The sequence below is a fragment of the Ictalurus furcatus genome, chromosome 27 (assembly GCF_023375685.1).
Source record: "Ictalurus furcatus strain D&B chromosome 27, Billie_1.0, whole genome shotgun sequence".
NCBI lineage: Eukaryota > Metazoa > Chordata > Actinopteri > Siluriformes > Ictaluridae > Ictalurus > Ictalurus furcatus.
The window spans coordinates 7,958,742-7,978,742 of record NC_071281.1 but is presented as its reverse complement, the minus strand read 5'-3'; the positions used below and the strand labels follow the sequence as shown (position 1 = coordinate 7,978,742).

The window sequence follows — 20,001 nt, the reverse complement described above, 5'->3', positions numbered from 1 at the left end:
CAACAACAACCACACACCAAATAAGGACCATATTTGTTTTTAAATATGACAAAAACCATTTTAATATAAATGACCAGATCATGTGGAGATCTGGGCTCGATTCATTCTCATCTTATAAAGAGAAACTGTACATGATACACGACACAATTAGAACTTTATAACTTCAGCTTGCTGGCAGAAACCACTTTCTGTTTCTTCTTTTTGGCAGCCTGATCCTTTGAGCCCTTGACTTGACTCCTGACTTGGTCTTGAAGTTGGGAGAAGAAGGCTTGAGATGAGCGCAGCGCTTTGTCCATCCCATCGTCCTGTGAGGTACGACAACAAAATACATCCAGTGTCTTACAAGTGCGTTTAACATGGAGAGGCGACACACAAAGCTTGACGCTGGTTTAGGTGGCTACGTGGGTCTAGAAGTCGGAGTTTAGTTTGAGCAAACTCTGGTTTTTTTGGTCTCAATAACGTGGATTGGTTTTTAGTGGGTTTCATCACCATAGTAACTCGCGCTATACAGCTAACCTGCTCCGGAGCAGGTTTTAATCTGGTTAAGAAAACTCTAACCCAACTTGGACCAATCAGCTGCGAGCAAAGTGATCTGACGTGTTTGTGTTTGTGGAGCTCGGAGCGCAAATAATGAAGGGAAAGAACTTTTAGGGACGGATACAATCCCCTGCCTTTCCATCTTTTGTCCATCTGTATGAAAGATATGGATTTTCAGCAGATGGTATATTTTCACTGCCGGCTTCTTGATCCGCACGTTAAAAACGTGACACGCTGAAGCCGCTTTTACTCTACCGCAAACTGTATGTGTTCTCGGCGAGTGGTACATATTTTCATGTTGGCATTAATCCCGTCCTAATATACTGTCACAAATTGATATTGATTTTATTAATACGTAATTAAAATAATTTACATTTAAATCAAATTACATGTAATATGTCGGGGTTATAAGTTTTCAATCTGTTTATTCTCATTGTGAGCCTATAAGTCAACTTATGCATTTATACAGTCAGCAAGTTTCCCGAGCTTTGGCAGGCGCAACGGTGTTGCTTTTTGTAGTTCGTGTAGCTTTAAATTCTTCATATGTTCGCATCATAATTTCTTGCTCCTCAACCGCAAGTATGCACACCTGCATGGACTACACCTGTTGGACGACTGATCTGAAGATTGCAAGTTCAAATCCCAGCAATGCCGAGCTGTCGCTCAACAACTGTATAAATGAGATTAATAGAAGTCGCTCTGGATAAGGGCGTAAAATGTAAATGCTTTAATTTAAATTTAAACGAACCAGATTTTAGTACAAATTGATGACTGCAGACATAATCCGCATCCTCTCATGATAATATTCATCCACCGAGTTTTTAGCAAACAGCAGGGATTTGGGAGTGTGAGCTATAGTCTCACTAGCATGAGCTGCAATGTGTTTAAACACACACCAAATGAAAACTTTTATTAAAACAAAAAAGGCAACAGAAAGTTGGTGGTTATTTTCTTTCTCCGAGTATCTAACGATGAATAAAATTTGAATGAAATCTGCTTTCTCTGACAAAACCCCTGACCCAAATTTCACTGAGAGAACAAGGCAAACACTAACCGTGAGTACTTTGGCTTTCCCTCCTTTAGCGAGTTTTTTGAGAGTCTCTTCCACTTGGGCCTTTGACTTTTTCGTGATCTTTCCTTCACTCGCAGCTTCTTTAAGCTTCTTCCTCTTCTCACGCTCCTGGATCTTCAACCGCTTCACCACCTTCTTCCTGCGTCTCTCCCGTTTCTTATCGGTGGCCGTTTTCTCGGAGTCACCGAGAACATCTCCAGCCTTGTTCTTCTCCTGAAGGATCAGAATTGAAGTGTATAGGGAAGTGAAATACAAGGCAATTCTATGCCGTTTCGTGGTTATAAATAGTGCGAGTAGCGTGTTCACACTGGAAATACCAAACAGAAAAATTTAACTTGAAATAACCGGAAGATACACTTAATTAACCGAAAAAAAAAACAAGTGTGGAATGTTGGACACTTCATGCACTCAACTGTCACAGCTTTAATTACATAGCGGGGTGGGGGACATGGAGGGGCTCTGAAAAAAATAACCTTACAAAATTCATACACTACACAGTTGAGTACATAGTGAATAAGTACATAGTGCTAGTCTTATTTCAGTAGAGCGGTTACTGGAGATCTCTTTTCCAAAAGTGCTCAAGTGATCTGCTCTTTTCTTACTGAGGAACTGGATTAAAAAGTCTGTCCATTAAACCAAGCAACAAGACGACGCAATAGAAAACACCAACCTTGACTTCCTCAGGAGCCAAAAGAGTGGTGTTGCTGACGCTGACTGGAGCCACTTCCTCCATCGTGATTGAAGGCAGATTGGACACTACCTTCACCTCAGGAATATGCTAGAAAAACAGACAAAATAAACCGATTGTGTGAACTAATACTGTAGGTGTGAGGAAGGTCATTTGGCCCAAAGCTGAACAAATCAGGGCCATACAGACTTACCGGTTTTGGCATGAAGTGGAAGTTGGAAAGTGCATCCAGTTTGAGGAAGAGTGAGTCCATAAGCTTTTGAATTTCTACATGAGCTGGATTCTCCTCTTCCTCGGTCTTTTCCTGAAACCCAAGATAAACAACCCTTTTAATACTCTATTAACTCGACAGCTTCATTACTGGACGGAAGAAGGGGAAAAAAAAAAAAAAAAAAAAACCCTCAAATTTGCAGGAAAAGGCCGGTAAGTTTAAATGCACAACAGCTCTATAATATATGATATAATACATTATATTATACTATTATAACTCAAAACTAAATGGCATCAAGTGCTTGGCTAACATTAACATATTAGCTGTTGTCTCAACCCTACCAGCATCACACGTACAACTAGAGCTACGTTGAAATTCTGCATAGGTGTCTGGCCAATTTCTTTTTCATTACGCTTTATATTTTGCTCATTTTTGTATGTAAACACAAAGTGAAATAGCAGAAATACTGTATGTTAGTTTTGTGCTGCATGTTTCCACACGTCAAAGCCTTCTTATACCGCAGTGCTTTTCTCACACTATAGCACCAATTTATCGATTTTATAAGTTTAAATGTAATTTTTAGACGCTCCCTTACCGACCCCTTTAATATAAAGCGCTGGCGAGCTGCGTTTCTGAGAGTTTAGCTTCAGCAGGAGAGAAATTTGAAATATATTCAATTGTACTTTGTTCTCTGTCCACTCCGGAGTAAGAAAACACGTACGTCATCCTTTTTGTGTGTTTATTTCTTGAGAAATAGAAGAGAGAATCTCAAATGCGCAGTGATTATCCGATATAAAACCAACTGTACCGCGGTGACCGCAAGGCACTCTAAAATGCGTTCAACTGCGAGGGAGATCACTTCCAAATACAGACACGCGCCGTAGTTTCCTCCCACCCCCAACACTGATTTCTGGTTTGAATGAACCACTGAAAGGCTTCTAAGCAAGTCATCTGCAAATGCAAAGGGATTTGCGATTCCGTTTGAATTTTGCCAGGCTTCATACGCGACGCTGAGGAAATGAAAGCGGATAACCGTTATTGCTGTGTCGATCTGACCGGGTCATGACTTGTAACACACGGGCAATGCAATTGCAAACAGACTTTGAGTGTCCGTATGAAATGTGGAAGACACTGTACGTTCATGTAAACGGAAATGCAAACAGTGATACGAGATGTTCATTTGAATTACGTCACAATTTTCTGGAAATATAGTTTGCAGTTATTTTTGAAAATTGTCCACAAAATACTTCCATATGTGTGTGCTATGGATTTGTTTTGGAATTCGTTCTTTTAAGCCATTAATATGAAATGACTGTATTGCACTAAATGTTCAGTAAATTTGTGTGTAACTGAAATACATAAGCAATATAAACTTGTAAAATTGCAGTAACTCATGCCAATTATACAAGCTGAAGCCGATCAATAGAGATTTCCATTAGTGAGTCTTCTTATCTGTAAATCAAGAGCTCTCATAACTCTCTTCGACTAACAGGATTTTCATAAATACATCATTTCTTGTGTAAATGCCCCTGTGAATGCTGATAAATTAGTTTGTTCAAGTCCCCAGAAGACCAAAGTCCTTCAAATACACGTTCCTGTTCGATGAGATTATTGGTAAATGGTAAATGCTGCTGTTGGGGTGTGGGAAAGCTCACCTGGTTCTGCTTGATGTACTCCTGCTCGTAAACTTCAGCCAGACTCAGCTTGCTCTTTTCGTGGTCCAGTGTCAGCCTTTTCTTATACTCGAATACCTCCTCCTTTGGCTTCTCCTTCCTCACGACATCATCCCAGGCCTAACACACAGCCACAGTTTAACTGTGAAACAAACAGCGGTGTGCTTACACGTTTATTTCCCTAGTACGAAGGACGGAAATATTCAAACCTGGTCTTTTATTCTCTGCTTGATGATCTCTTCGAGCTGCAGCGTCGTCTCCTCCGTGACCGCAGGCGCTTTAGGAAGTAAGCAAAAAAAAAAAAAAAAAAAATTAATTCCCAAAAAAACAAAGACAAAAAAAGTAATGCTTGAATCAGGATGTGTTTAATGTTTAATGTATTCTTTGAAGTTAATGTTATTAAGAAGGAAATGGAAATCTCTCACACACAAAGTCTTTTCCCAAACTTTCATACATGTGCTTTGAATGACATTATTAAAGCTGCAGTATGGAACTTTTTTGGTTAAAAATAAGCAAAAATCAATGATTGAGCAAGTACATTAAAAAAAAAAAAAATCAGTGTACAAAACTGTCTCCTTACCGTACCCTGATTATCAATGATAAGCTTATAATAATTATTTATTATTAAGTAACTTGCACTTTTATGTTTCAAACAGAGATGGCGATAGAGAGGCAAAATTCAGTACCGCTGCTTTAAGCTATAAAATCTCATGCAAAATATATCATTTTTAAAGCGAGAGAGACAGACAGCGAGAGAGACAGGCAGAGAGAGAGACAGGCAGAGAGAGAGACAGAGACAGATCTTACCCATCCTGGATGCTTGATCAAAATCCACATCCTCCTCTAGCATGCTGTTCTCTGGCCGAGTCTGTGCCGTTACCTCTCCGGTCAGCTGCCACGGCTTCTCAGCTAACGCTGCTTTCTCCAGCTCAGCGATCTTCTCTGCCATCTGTTTCACATTCACATCAATACGCCATTTTTACGACTCACTCAAATACAATAGGCAACGGATAAATATATATATAAACCATTACAAACCAATAAATATAATCATCTGTAAATAGAAAGTCTGTTAACGGAATAGTTTGTCAGAATGACAACCAAATGGATGCTTTTGCACTGGAGCCACAAGGATTGTAAAACTGACAAGTAACGAAAGTTGTTGTTTTTTTTTTTTGTCCTAATAAAACTCACTGCAGTCATAAGTCACTTACACAATTTGGAACAGAAGTCATGTACTCATTTCTCGGGTCCACATCCTGCACATTTTGCCTTGAAATCTCCCACACATTTTAAGCATTGAATTATAACTAGTGTAAAGTTATATAATACAAGGTATAATATAAAGTTAGTAATATAATAATCCATACCTCTATTTTCCATACTGTGTATCCTACACAGGGTTGCTAGGGAACCTGGAGCCTATCCCCGGGATATCGGGACATAAAGCCTGGAACACCCTGGACAGGGTGCCAACCCATCGCAGGGCACAATCACACACGCATCCACACACTACGGACATTTTGGAAATACCAATCAGCCTACAATGCATGTCTTTGGATGGGGGAGGAAACCGGAGTACCCGGAGGAAACCCCCAAAAGCATGGGGGAACCTGCAATCTCGACGCACTCAGGGCGGAGACAGGATTCGAACCCCCAACCCCGGGGGTGTGAGGCAAACGTTCTAACCACTAAGCCACGGTGCCCCCCAAAAAATCTTTGTTAAATATGTGAGCAACAATTATTAGCACCCTTTTAGTCAATACTTTGTGCTACCTCCCTTCTTCTGAGGTAGGAAGAATTGAAATGTTCAAACACTGGTTCTGGAGCAAACCAACTGATTTTGATGTTCAACATCTTGTATTATTTCTACATTATTATCCACATTGCTCCTGGCTTTTGGGCGCAATTGTGACTTAACGAGTTGATTTCCTGTCAACTATGTGATGTGCGTCCTGCTTAGCTGGAACTTTAGTGGCACTTTGAATACAAGACTGGACACCTCTGCTTTAGACTCTGGGGAGTACGGCCTGGTGTGATGTAAAATGTCTTAAGCTGCTGGGTCATTCATTCATTTATCTTCAGCACACGCTTTATCCTGGTCAGGGCCACGGGGGATCCGGAGCCTGTCCCGGGAGCTCTGGGTGTGAGGCGGGGAGATCAGTGCATCATGTACACATTCACACCTCAGGTAAAAGATCATTCTGTTTGTCCAAGATGGCAGCCCCAATAACGTTACAGAGAAATTGTGTTCATGTTTATAGATTACCGTAAACCACATCAGCATGTCTGTGGACATCAATGATAATCTGGACGTAGATATTTAGGGAATTACATACTTCTGTGAGACGTCCATTATTTGTTAGTTACGTAAACCATGTACCTCCAGTGCAAAACAAAATAAAAAGCACACATCAGACACACTGAAGGTTCCCCTAAACGTACCTTTTCTTGTCTTTTCTCAAACACTGACTTGGTATCTCTCGTTACATTTTTAGACTTCCCACCCAGAATGTCCTCCACATCCTCTCCTTCGCTTTCACTGGGGAGGTCAAAGGTCACCTTGCGCAAAGTGTCTCTGGCTTTCCGGCTCTCAGAGTCATCTCTACACAGTGCAAAAGAATCAGCCATCGTAAGCACCAAAAGCAGTACAATATCTTCATGGAAAAAATAAACAACCTCAAATATATACACATACTCCTCAAAATCCTCTGCGTCCATGTCCTCTTCGTCTTCCTCATGGTCAGGTGCTGACTCAGCTTCTTCATCTGACTCGTGTTGAGCAGGATCTTCATCCACAAAATAATCTTTGTATTTCACATCTCTGGAACTTGTCGACTGCAAAAGAGAAAAAAGAGCAACTTTAATTTGATCTGGTAAACGAGTTAACAGTTCGTTTTAATAAGCAGTGTGAGCTCAGTAGCTTATCTCACCTTTTCCTTACTCTTCGATGCAGCAGGTTTATCAAATACCAGTTCATCCTCCTCATCTGAGGGCAGGTCCTGAAAGTAGTCAATTTCCTCACCAGCAGGTTCCTTCCCTTCCCTCTTGTCCATATCATCCAGAAAAGCCTCCATTTCTGACAGTTTAAAAAACTGATCGTCCACTACTGACACAGTCCTAGATGTAGGTATCTTGGTTTCTGGTTTCTTTTTTTGCTTGGATTGTTTTTCAAATTTATCAACGTCAAAGTCGATATCCGAGTCCTCATCGTAAAGCTCCTCCTCGTCATCGGACGCAGATGATTTGGGTTTAAACCGGTTTTTTCTTTTGTCTTCCTCCTCCTCCTCATCTTCCTCCTCCTCCTCCTCCTCCTCCTCATCTTCCTCCTCCTCCTCATCATCATCCTCCTGATCCTGCTCACCTACACCATCATCCTCCTCCTCTTCTTCTTCCTCGGATTCTTCTAAAAGAGTCAGCGTATCATCTGTGACCGCCTTGCTTACTGAGTCCTCAAAGTGAGCGAGCACAGCCGTGTTCTGAAGCTCGAGTTCCTGCCAGATCTGCTCCTCGTCAAAGTTCTCCACCACCAGCTGGTCCAGCGGACTCCCCATCCACCCTTTCGGTTCATGGGCTTTGTGCAGATCATACAGGGTCTTTGTGAGGGATGTGAAGTCTGCAGCCAAGCCATCCTGTACACTGGAATGGAGTGAGAGAAAGGTCATTTTTCCCCACACATGCCTACTGATTTATGCAGTACCAAGGCGTAAAGCGTCTCTACTGCTGTTAATTACTAAATGCAAGCTAAGTGGTATACTTTATCTAAAGCCTTAAAGAAACTATTTAAATGACACAAAAGCTCACAGCTGCATGAAAACGAGCTTCATGTCGAATCTAAGAGACATCAACGGAAGGATAGCAGATGAACTTTTGTTGTTTTTTTACATAACGGATTCTGTGGCACTGATTATCTGCGCACTGTCCTGGTTAAATGAACACGTTAATCAACCAAAGCACAACACTCCACACAGGCTAACACAGCTAGCCATCACCACATAACCTCCATAATTACATAAAGTTCCAGACTCATTCATCATAATAACTTTGTCTCAGATATTTAATAAATAAAAAAAGCACAATTCTTGATTTCCTTACTTTAGAAACAACTCAGGCTGCGCTGTATTGCTGTTTAAAATCTGTAAACATTTCTCCAGCGTGTTATGTACAGCCCCATTCGCCATGGCTGCACACGCATGGGACCAGCAGTGCACGTGGTAAAAATGCTCCCCGGAAACAAAAGGCAGAATCGAGTCGTTCCGCACGGATTGCTGAAGAACGACTTTATATTTAAAGTACGTTTATATTCTCGTAAAATGCGGATATATTTTATACAGAGTACAAGCCATTATACACGCGTTTCCATTTTTATAATAAACACTGTATGTGAACGGTTGGTTCCTGATATCTATTTAAAATTGTTGCGTTAGTTCTTATTTAAATAAAGTTGTTCGGTTTTGTATCAGGAAAACATGGCGGCCTCCTTTCTGAAGGTTGCAGGTAGGCTAAATAACAAATAAATGGACTGTTTTAAACAAGAAATCTCCGAATAATTTACGAATTTTATCAAAACTAATGTTTTACGGAAAGTAGATTTCAATGTAAACACGACACAAATGTTCTATAGCATCCTGTATATATACATTATAATAATAAAGTCTGTTTTATTAACAAACACCACACACACACCGGCAGTTTTTCATGCAAATTACGTATACCATCGAGGAAATTATTTAATTATGATTTTATTAGGTAAATTTTATATACACAAAAGCAAAAAGATCAACTCCAAACCGTGTTTAAGGTCTATATGTATTATTAAAAAAAAAAAAGGTTTATTGACTTCAAGTGCATAGATAACAAAAAAATCTAGACATGCAGAGATTAAAAAAGTTAAATAAGAGTTTAAAACAATTATTGAAAAGTAAACATTTGAAATGCTGTATTTTTTTATGTAACCCTTTGTATCTATTTAATCTGCTGTTTCGTATCTGGATTTCTTGTTATGTATATGTGTTTGTTCTGTATATGTAGCATTTAATTGTTAAAAATATGTTTAATATATATATATTATAAAGTATATACTATTTGCAATATTGGGAGTAAAATGGTACCAAATACCTAATTCACATGTTTTCAACCCTGAATCAATCCAGGACCAGTGTTGGGAAACTGATATAATACATAATTAATAAGATTGTCTGTCTTCTGAGGTCTTTTCTCACTTTTGATTGTGCTGTATTGAACTCGAACAGAATTCCGTGTCTCTGTGTTTGTTACGTGGACCTAATTGGAAGATATGACTCCAAACAACCTCTTATAACCTTAATCATTTAAGGTTGAGCTTAATAACTGTTACCTTAATAAAGACATAGACAGACTGTGTGTAAATGATTATTTTCATTTTGCTGAAAGTCTAACCTGAACAAAGGGTTCACAAACTTGATCACTGCTCTAGGTGAGGGGATAAATAAAGCTACAGACACGAGTTTTCTTACTTACATAAACACTATTTTGCAGCGACATGTGTCTCAAGGTGTGCTGCTCGCCAGTCCTTATCAATGAGAACGTTTTCTTCAACGTTACCTGTCAGTCAGAGTGTCCCTCCATCCTTATGGAAGTTGGGTAGACTGAACCATGTTGCGATCGCTGTACCGGACCTGGAGAAGGCAACAGCTTTGTACCGGGATGTGCTTGGTGCCAAGGTGAGCGCTACTGTGCCTTTGCCTGAGCATGGGGTTTACACTGTGTTTGTGGAGCTCGGCAACACCAAACTGGAGCTCCTGCACCCTCTGGGAGAAAAGAGCCCCATTGCAGGCTTCCTGCAGAAGAACAAAGCCGGAGGAATGCACCACATCTGCATCGAGGTGAGCTGCGTTTTAGGTGTTAACAGTTTCACACCTCAGCTTATCCAACGTGATCATGAAATATAGTTCCTGTATATTTACATCAGATGGTTTTATCCAAAGGCGCAGAGAGACAAACATAATACAGCACATGCTGTAGTCATAAAGTCATCAGTGAAGTTGAAAGAAAAAAAAAGGACTGGTTGAGGAACTGTTTTCCAACATTGTTAGACATTACAGGAAGAGACCCCAGGGGAAGCCACAGCAAATATTAATCATTGAGTGCCAATAATTTTGTGATCAGTGTTTTGCGGGAGAAAAAAATGCACTTTTTATCTTTGAAATAATAATGGAAATTTAACAATGTCTCCATATGTGTAAGCTCAGCAAACAGTATCAACAAGTGTATGTCCTGTTCATGTTTGCGCTTTTATTTTTATTTTTGGAAGGGTGCCAATAATAACGGAGTTGACTGTAAAAGTGACCAGTAATAATTGAGTGGCTTGCACTTTTATAAGAGGCAAAATAACCTTGTAATATTGTGATAAATGTTTGTAGTACTGTTCATTAATCGACTTGTCTGATGCTTATAGGTTGATGATATAAATTCAGCAATAGCGGATCTGAAGGCCAAGAAAATCAGACTGCTTTCTCTGGAGCCACGGATAGGTGCTCATGGCAAACCTGTGATGTTCCTCCACCCTAAAGACTGTGACGGGGTTCTTGTCGAAATAGAGCAAGCGTAGTAATCAACACCTCTCTTTAAAACCTCGATACAAGAGTGAGAATTTGATGTTACTAATGGAGTTGAAATATTGATATAAGCTAGAGATGTTTTCTTTCTCACAGATCTGTAGTGTCTGACATTCATATGATTTTTCCTTGTTTGTAAATTACTGGGTAAATTAAGTGAATTAGCTTGTAATATTCTATAACATTTAAAAGGTTATTTCAGTACACTAATAGGTACAATTCAAAGGAACATTAGCAATCTGCTTGACATTTTTAATAATATCGCAAACGATAATGGAAATGGTTCCCATCGTTACTTTACGTAATGAGACCTGGGAGGCAGCACGTGTGGCCTGACCAACGACATGTATATGTATAGTAATATCATGATGATATAAGCATTTCACTGTTGGATACACAATCTCATCTTCTTTTCATTTTGTCATTGATATTATGACACGTTCCTGCCGTTTTTGTGATTACAAAAACGAGATCGTTTCCACACTTTCCATCATCCAATATAAGTTCATTTAGAGTTTTCATTCCCAACAGTAATGAATTAAAACCACACAGGCGGAAAGGTTTTGAAAGACGAAACTGTTCCACTCTATCCATCCCTTCCTCAGACTTCAGCTCACTTGTCTGCACAAGAATGAGCATGTTACTGGGATACGATTTGGACCATATCCATCTCTCAGATGTCTCTCCTTCAACCACTCACTCTGTAAATCACTTCCCTTTGGACACAGCTGGAGGAGGGAGATTAGAGACTGATATTTTCTCTCATTTTTTTGTCTGTGTAGTTTCTGCTTCGCTACTTTGTTGAATCTTTGAATTATTGGAATAAAAGGGTCTGATTTGCAGCTTCAAGTCATCTGTGGCATTTCAGTTCCTTTGGCAAGATGGAAAAGGAACTGCAAAGTTCTTATTCAGTCTAAGAACATTTATACAACAACTATAGGCTACTTTGACTGGCATGCATACATGACACTGATAATATGGTTTTATACGATACATTTACTCATTTGGCGTACAAGTGAGAGTACAGACCAGGTATATAGATGAAGGTTATGGTCCTCGCTTAAGAGTTCAGTGGTGGCACTCTGACAATCCTGGGGATTTAAACTCACAACACAGACGACAGAGTTTTAAACACTGATGAGTTTTAAACACTGCTTCCGTTTCGAATCTGGTTCTTTCCAAGGTTTCTTTCTCATATCGTCTCAGCGAGTTTTTCCTTGCCACTGTACCCTCTAGTTTGCTCATTGGGGATAAATTTGTAAATGTAAAATTTACATCCTGAATTTATATCGTTCTGTAAAGCTGCTTTGTGACAATGTCCATCGGTAAAAGCGCTATACAAATAAAACTGAATTGAATGGGCAGTGGTTACATTTGCACGGGCATTTTAATTTGAAATATGCTCGACCTAGTAATGAGTCTTACTTGAGCACAGTCCTTTTGCTCTTGCATGCAAGCTACTTCAGATGAATGATCTCTATTGCTCCATGTTATCTTTGGAAACGTTTTTCTCATTCGAAATATCAATTACATAACTACAGAACCTGAAGCAAATGATCTGCATTATGTCTGAATATATGTTCTGAGCTGTGAGGATATTATATATCCAGTAAGTGTGATTTTTCATTGCAGCTTAATATGGAGAAATGGTTATTATTTGATTATAATGTGGGCAATACTCTCTGTATTCAAATCACACTTTCATTTTCTATATTTGTGGCTTCTCATAAGACTGCATTTATAACCTGAATTTTATGTCTTTAGTCACAAATGCTTTAATAATCTCGCTTCTTTCCATGATCATCTAATTCGCTATGGCCCCAGCCACACCCTCAAACCTTCCACAACCAGCTTGCTTACTGTTCCTCCTCCTCAGTTCTGTAGTTGGTTGACTTGTGTGGCTTGAATATCTTCAGATTTAAAACTCACCTGTTTCAACTGTTCTGATTGTAACTTTTGATATTCATTGTGTACTTGCTGGTAGTTTATTTAGTTTATGTAAAGCATCTTTGGGTCATTTCGAATGCACTATATAAAGAAAATGCATTAATCGTTATAATAGTTTTTCAATTGGTGAGTGAAACTAATCTTTGTGCATAAATTGGTAAATAGCCAATAGTTTTTGTACTACCCAAAGTGCTTGTTTACTATAATTTATTATCTAAAGGCTCTTTTCTACAAGCTGTTCTGAGTACTTCAGTGCATCGCTGCCATAGTGCTTCAGGGCAGGATTTTCCTAATTTTTGCTGGCGTAATTTGGTGTGAATAACTAATTGGTGCTATGGAATGCCTACAGCATGTCCCTAATCACGTTAGTCACGCTATAAATATTGTCTAGCCCATGTGTTGATTGCTTCCTCTTTCTACCGATACTTATCACTAACAAATTGTTCTTCCGTGCAGCTGCCAAATTACAACACACTCCCTCTGTTCCCATTAGTTGTTATATGGTGATAATACATTATTATGGAGCATGGAAAATGATTCTTGTGTACAATATGCAAATTTTACACGTTGAGTACAAATGCTCTTTGAGGAAAGAGTACTCAAGCAAGAGCAAAAGTTTCCATAATGTACTGTTCTGTAGTGTGTGTACAACCCCTGGCAACAACTATGGAATCACCACACTTACAGGATGTTTACTCAGCTTTTTTACTTCGTAGAGAAGAAACAAATCACAGATAGGACACAAAACAATGTTTGTTTAATAGCTGAACATTCTGGCTTCGTGAAACCAGATCAAGTGGGGGAGGGGATGGAATCGCACAGTGTTGAGGAAAAAATGATGTACTCACCGTGTAATTTGTATAACAAATACCAGTGCAAGTGTAAAAATGCAAATTAGTCTGCAGTTAAAAAAGCAGTCCCTCCAGGACTTTACAATTCTTCGATTGCAGGAACTTTTTCAAAATTACTGCAGATTTTCTGCAGATTTGGGCCGAGATGCGTCATGTGACGCCATCACAATGCGCATTCAGCCAAAGCCCTGTCGATTCATGTACGTCGAACATGAGTTCAGCTAAAAGGTCTCATTCATCAACAAACATCACTGTGAAGGGCCGTGCGAAACAATTGCAATTTCGCCGATGCAAGTAGTTATCTGCAAAAAAAAAAAGCACAAAACCTCTGCAAATTGCATGGCAAATTTTCTTAAAAGTCACAGCAATTTTTGGCCTCACCAATCACAAAAAAACTGCGAAATCTTGTATGGACTGAAAAAGAGTACCTACAGTTAAAAAAAAATTTTTTAAAAAAAGCTGCGTGAACATCCTCTAAGTGTGGTGATTCCATAATTTTTGCCAACGGTTGTAAACATCCAATGAACTAAGCCCTTGTGTTCAGTCCTAATCAATCCCCTGTAATGTCCCAGTAAATACAGTGGGGGAATAAGTATTGGTCGTGTCAACATTTTTTTCAGTAAAATATTTCCGACGGGGCTATTCACATGAAATTTTCACCAGACTTTCATATTAACTCAAGAAATCCAGAAATAGAAAGAATTCACAACATTAAAGTCCATAAATAAAGTTATGTGTAATAAAGTGGAATGACACAGGAAAAAAGTATCGAACACGCTAACTGAAATTTATTTAATACATAGAGGAGAAGCCTTTGTTTGTAATGACAATGTTCAATTGGATTCGAGTCAGGTGATTGACTGGGCCATTCTAACGCCTTGATATTTTTTCTCTGAAACCAATGGAGAATTTCCTTTGCTGTATGCTTTGGATCGTTGTCCTGCTGGAAGGTCCAGCCACGTCTCATCTTCATCATCCTGGTGAATGGCAGCAGATTCTTCTCAAGAATCTCCCGGTAAAGGGCTCCATTCATCGTTCCTTCAATTATATGATGCATTATCCATAACCCTAACACAAACATGGTGTGTAGTATACCAGCCAAAAAGTTCAATTTTGCTCTCGTCTGACCAAACTACACTCTCCTAGTATTTCATAGGCGTGTCAAAATGAGTTGTAGCAAACATTAAACGAGCTTCGACATGCCTTTTCTTTAGTAATGGAGTCTTGCGGGGTGAGTGTGAGCAGTGGAGTGCATTGCCTATTGTTTTCACTGTAATTTGGACTCAAAATTGCACAGAGAGAATGCGTTTTCTCGGTCAAATCACGACATGTTGTACAAGATGTTTCAGATTTGTGAGATTAGTGTAAAGCCTGCATACTGCATCCTAACCCTCAGTATACCTGGGTATACGACACTGCAATAAAAACAATATTTATCGTTATTTTATAAACAAACATACAACATTATACCTTTTCAAAATAAATAATAATAATAATAAAGATCTGCTGGTGCAGATATTGAAAATAGCTTTATAGAAAAATTAACTTGTCAAAATGAATGAACAATGAGTCAAATAGCTATTAAAATAAGATATGAAATTGTTCTGACTAAATAAAACGTTTGAAGGCAGTGGTTACAGAAGGGAACACAACCATAAATCCAAGCACAAAATACATTACAAAATTATATAGTCATGTCACATCTACCTAAGATATTTTAACGTGAGTGTGGAAAGTGTATCTTGTGTAATAATAGACATTCAAGCTAACCTTTGACATTATGAAATGCATAAACTTCAGTTCTTCAGCTGCTTAAAAAAAGCTTTTTGTGTCATCTTGTACTTGTCCGATTGTAAATGAAGCTTATAGAGAACTTTTGCAGGCCTAAAAAAAAAACAGCAATAGTTTTTGTTATGTAATGTGTCTTCTTAATGAGCCTCGAACCTGTAATGGACGTGGATTTGTATCCATTTTCCAGCCTAATGTTTTGAGTGAGCTCATGAGAAGAGAAACGTTCAGATGCTTGATGACAGCATGGGATCAATATCATTTTGCATTTGGTTATGTAAAGCCATTTTGTGATCATTCCGAGAGCCACTAAATAAGTGATGAGCTTACAGCCAGCAGCATAAATGGGCATTATTTCCATTTGTTTGGCTTTTTAATATGATCCATAATGTCTTAAAGTCCCAGTTGTGAGAGCAATGAAGGAAAGAAATAATGAGATGCAACACTACTGTGAATAGGAAAGATGACCCACAGTGGTGTTTACAGTGGTGCGGTGCTTATTGTTGCTGTCTCATGGCTCCAGGGTCCATGGTTTGATCTGCCAGTATGTGAACTGGCTACACTAAATTGCCCTAGATGGGAATGTGTGTGTGCATGGGACCCTGTGATGGACCTTGTGCCCAGAATCCACTGCAGTCTTAGAGCACAATATATTTTGGGTGTGGGTTTAGACACACATTACCAGAAAAAGGGCACGAAACTGTACTGTTCCTTGTTGCTGTTGCTACCTTCAATCATACAACTTTAGTACCCATAGGGTGCATTTTTTAAATAATTTATTTTACCTAGAAATGTGCATACAGTATACCTTTACCCTAAATGGTAATTATGGTACAATTAAGTACCATAAATCATTTTAAAGGTACACTATATCCACATTTCCACAGAGGACAGATACATATTAAAGAAACAAAAGAAATGGAGACACCCCAGTGAAAAGATAAGGATAGTTTTGTACCACTTTTATTCTGAGAGTGCAATTCCACACCCAAATATTATACTTGTTACATCCAGGATTTTTGTACACTTGTATTTTCAAATTTGAGACTGGGATAAAACCATGACTTTGTGACTATTTGTTTCCTGGATACAACAACTCCACGACACAACATTTTCTGATACTTTAGTACAAAAACCTCAGGACGTCAGGAAATGGCTCGGTCTGACTGGACTCAATTTGGCAATATCAGCTACAGAGGCTAATATCACATATGCCACTATCATACTAAACAGCCTATACATTCTTTTAACATATTTGGTTTCAGTAGTATTTGGTTTGAGGAAAAATGACTTGTTACAAGAAATCCTTATGTAAAACGTTTGGCAGTTCAAATATCCTTTCTTGTCAGAGCAATCAATCTTCTGAATCAGGCAACCAGCATGCCCTCGTGGGTCAGTCCCCCCTATGTTCTCATCTATCAGTGGTGGCTGTGGCTCAGGCGGTAGAGCGGGTTGTCCACTAATTGTAGGGTTGGCGGTTCGATTCCCGGCCCACATGACTCCGCATGCCGGAGTGTCCTTAGGCAAAACACTGAACCTCAAGTTGCTCCTGGGCCAAAGATGGCAACTCCCAATGGCAAGTTAATGCCTTGCATGGCAGCTCTGCTACCATTGGTGTATGGGTGAATGACAGAGTTTTTTGATAAAAGCGCTATATAAGTGCAGATCATCGGTTCAAATCATCCTTTCAGCACTCACATGGCTGGAGTGCACACCTGTTTCCACACACATACCAATATTGCACTATTTTATTTGCACTACTTTACCATGAAGTCTTTGCATATTGCATAAAATACACAATCATCAGGATTGCACTGTATCCCTTTTTCAATTATATTTCAGTCATTTTCATATCCTGCAACAGATTTTCAATTGGATTTACTCTGAGCTTCTTATATCCAGCCATTCCTTTGTAGTTTTTGGCTCTGGCTCATTGTCCTGTTGGAACATACACCGATCAGCCATAACATCACAATCACTGACAGGTGAAGTGAAAAACATTGATTATCTCGTTACAGTGGCACCTGTCAGTGGGTGGGATATATTAGGCAGCAAATGAACAGGCAGGTCTTGAAGTTGATTTGTTGGAAGCAGTAAAAATGGGCAAGCACAAGGATCTGAGAGACTTTTACAATGGCCGTATTGTGATGACTAGACGACTGGGTCAGAGCATCTCCAAAACGGCAGGTCTTGTGGGGTGTTCCTGGAATGCAGTGGTTAGTATCTATAAGTGGTCCAAGGAAGGACAACCAGTGAACCGGCAACAGAGTCATGGGGGCCAAAGGTTCATGGATACACATGGGGAGCGAAGGTTAGCCTGTCTTGTCCGATCCCATGGAAGAGCTACTGTAGTACAAATTGCTGAAAAAAGTTAATGTTGGCTATGACAGAAAGGTGTCTGAAGACACAGTACATCACAGCTTGCTGTGTATGGGGCTGTGTAGCCGCAGACCAGTCAGAGTGCCCATGCTGACCCCTGTCCACTGCCGAAAGCGCCTACAGTGGGCATGTGAGCATCAGAATAGGACCGTGGAGCAATGGAAGAAGATGGCTTGGCCTGATGAATCACGTATTCTTTTACATCATGTGGATGGCCAGGTGCGTGTGTGTTGCTTACCTGGTGAAAAGATGGCACCAAGATGCTCTATATGCTGGCGGAGGAAGTGTGATGCTCTGGGCAATGTTCTACAGGGAAGCCTTGGGTCCTGGCATTTATGTGGATGTTACTGTGACACACACAACCTACCTAAACATTGCTGCAGACCAAGCACACCCCTTCATGTCAATGGTATTCACTAATGATCGTGGTCTCTTTCAGAAGGATAATGCACCCTGCCACAGGGCAAAAATTGTTCAGGAATGGTTTGAGGAACATGACAAAGAGTTCAAGGTGTTGACTTTTCCTCCAAATTCCCCAGATCTCAATCCGATCTAGCATCTGTGTGATGTGCTGGACAAACAAGTCCGATCCATGTAGGCCCCACCTTGCAACTTACAGGACTTGCAGATCTGCTGCTAACGTCCAGGTGCCAGATACCACAGCACACCTTCAGAGATCTTGTGGAGTCCATGTCTCAACAGGTCAGAGGTGTTTTGGTGGTACAAGTGACCAAATGACAGGTGGTAATGTTTAATGTTATGGCTGACTGGTGTATATTTTCACCATAAATGTATATGTCTAGCTGACCATGTTTGATTGTAAGAGTGATGTTATCTGGGTGTTGGGCTGTATTTGTTTTGCACCAAACATTATGCTTTGGATTTAGACCAAATGGCTCAACTATAGTGCTGTCAGAGCACAAAATCTGTTCTCCAAATGCTCTCAGATTTTCTAACATGGCCTTTCTCAGAAGTGGCGTTTCTATGTCACTCTCCTATAGAGGCCTGATCTATGAAGAGCTGATAATATTATTCATGTCTCCACAGCTTCTCCTGCTTCAGCCAGTTGTCACGATTTGGAGATAGAGACGGATGCAAGTGCAGATAATAAGTTTAATAAAGACCAAAACGAAAACACAAAAGACACTAAAACCTTGTGGCAAAACATGATGGCAAAGACTAAACATAAACCAAAGACCTAAACACAGCAACAAAGACAACGCCAAAGAAAGACAAACATAAGTCAAGGAGTGCAGTGCAAACTGTGGCGATATAGTGCTGGTTAACAAGAACGTGATTCAGGTGCAGGTGTTCATGTGACTGTGATGTGGGGAGGTGCAGTGGATGCTAGGAACTGTAGTTCAGAGTTCCTTCTCTGATACATGACACCAGTGAGCTCTGTAAACCCTTCAGTATTGTAGCTGGACTTGTGGACATTTCACAATTGCCGTTCTTGCCTGAGCACTCAGTTTGGCATGATCTTGGTAGTGTCTAGCTTGTGCCATATTTTTCTGCTTTGTTATAATGGATTTCACATTATCTCCATGTGTTTTCATCCTAACAACTTCATCTTGAAGCTTCACAGACAGTTATTCGGTCTTCATGACAGCGGGACTGATCTTATCTGCCATTTTAGCTGTGAGACCTCCCAAAGACATAGACATGCATCCATACAGTTGGACAGAGGTTAGAGATTTAAAATGGACACAGGTGTATGCTATTTAACATAGAGGAAAAAGGGGAGGGGGTGAATGCTCAATTATGCAATTTGTAGAATTTATTTATTTATTTATTTTTTAAAGAATTCTGAAGACATCTAAATAATTTATTTTATTTCTGTAGAGAGTCACCTAAAAATCCCATTAAAAAACTTACATTTGATGCTGCAATACAGCAGAAAGAAAAATAATCACTGGGGATGAATCCTTTCTTGAGGCACAGTATGATGTAAATCACCTGAAAGTCATTACTGTAATTGAACATAAATCATTATAACGATTTATTGCTCTCTAGACTGTTTGCCATTCTCAATGCAGCATACCTCTGGTATATCTTTACAAATTTGCTACACAAAATCCCGAACTAAAAAAAATATTTGGTGCCAGACGCCAGTGAATGCCTTGGCTGTCTTAAAACAAATGTTTTTTAAATTGAAGATAGATTTTTTTCCCTCTGAAATGATGCAACAATCCTAAACTATGTACATTTTGTATATGTCAAGAATATTGCTATATATAGTTTCAAAATATATTTTCATAA

At 39.5% G+C, this 20,001-nt stretch overlaps 2 protein-coding genes across 3 annotated transcripts; one reads left to right on the top strand and one right to left on the bottom strand.

The window, feature by feature from the left end:
* Positions 1-44: 44 nt before the first annotated feature.
* mphosph10 (M-phase phosphoprotein 10 (U3 small nucleolar ribonucleoprotein)) lies at positions 45-8,395 on the bottom strand. Of its 2 annotated transcripts, XM_053616593.1 has the most exons (11): positions 8,277-8,395; positions 7,115-7,820; positions 6,880-7,019; positions 6,627-6,786; positions 4,989-5,130; positions 4,391-4,458; positions 4,164-4,301; positions 2,491-2,601; positions 2,280-2,387; positions 1,592-1,822; positions 45-305 (listed from the first exon to the last, which is right to left on the bottom strand). In XM_053616593.1, the coding sequence occupies exons 1-11, from the start codon at positions 8,360-8,362 to the stop codon at positions 156-158; spliced, it is 2,040 nt and encodes a 679-aa protein (XP_053472568.1). In that variant the 5' UTR covers positions 8,363-8,395; the 3' UTR covers positions 45-155. The 2 variants fall into 2 exon arrangements, with proteins under 2 accessions (XP_053472568.1, XP_053472567.1); XM_053616592.1 differs by having other exon boundaries at positions 6,627-7,019.
* Positions 8,396-8,648: 253 nt separating this feature from the next.
* On the top strand, positions 8,649-12,405 carry mcee (methylmalonyl CoA epimerase). Its single transcript, XM_053616599.1, has 3 exons — positions 8,649-8,678; positions 9,699-10,045; positions 10,618-12,405. Exons 1-3 carry the CDS (start codon positions 8,651-8,653, stop codon positions 10,768-10,770), a joined length of 528 nt encoding a protein of 175 aa, XP_053472574.1. The 5' UTR covers positions 8,649-8,650; the 3' UTR covers positions 10,771-12,405.
* Positions 12,406-20,001: the final 7,596 nt, after the last annotated feature.

Excerpts from the sequence above, each read along its gene's own strand:
- mcee (XM_053616599.1), top strand. The coding sequence starts at position 8,651 with ATGGCGGCCTCCTTTCTGAAGGTTGCAG. Across the intron at positions 8,679-9,698 it reads CTCCTTTCTGAAGGTTGCAG|CGACATGTGTCTCAAGGTGT; the intron begins GTAGGCTAAATA and ends ACTATTTTGCAG. Across the intron at positions 10,046-10,617 it reads TGCACCACATCTGCATCGAG|GTTGATGATATAAATTCAGC; the intron begins GTGAGCTGCGTT and ends TGATGCTTATAG.
- mphosph10 (XM_053616592.1), bottom strand. The coding sequence starts at position 8,362 with ATGGCGAATGGGGCTGTACATAACACGCTGGAGAAATGTTTACAGATT. Across the intron at positions 2,602-4,163 it reads AGTACATCAAGCAGAACCAG|GAAAAGACCGAGGAAGAGGA; the intron begins GTGAGCTTTCCC and ends CTTGGGTTTCAG. Across the intron at positions 2,388-2,490 it reads TCCACTTCATGCCAAAACCG|CATATTCCTGAGGTGAAGGT; the intron begins GTAAGTCTGTAT and ends CTGTTTTTCTAG.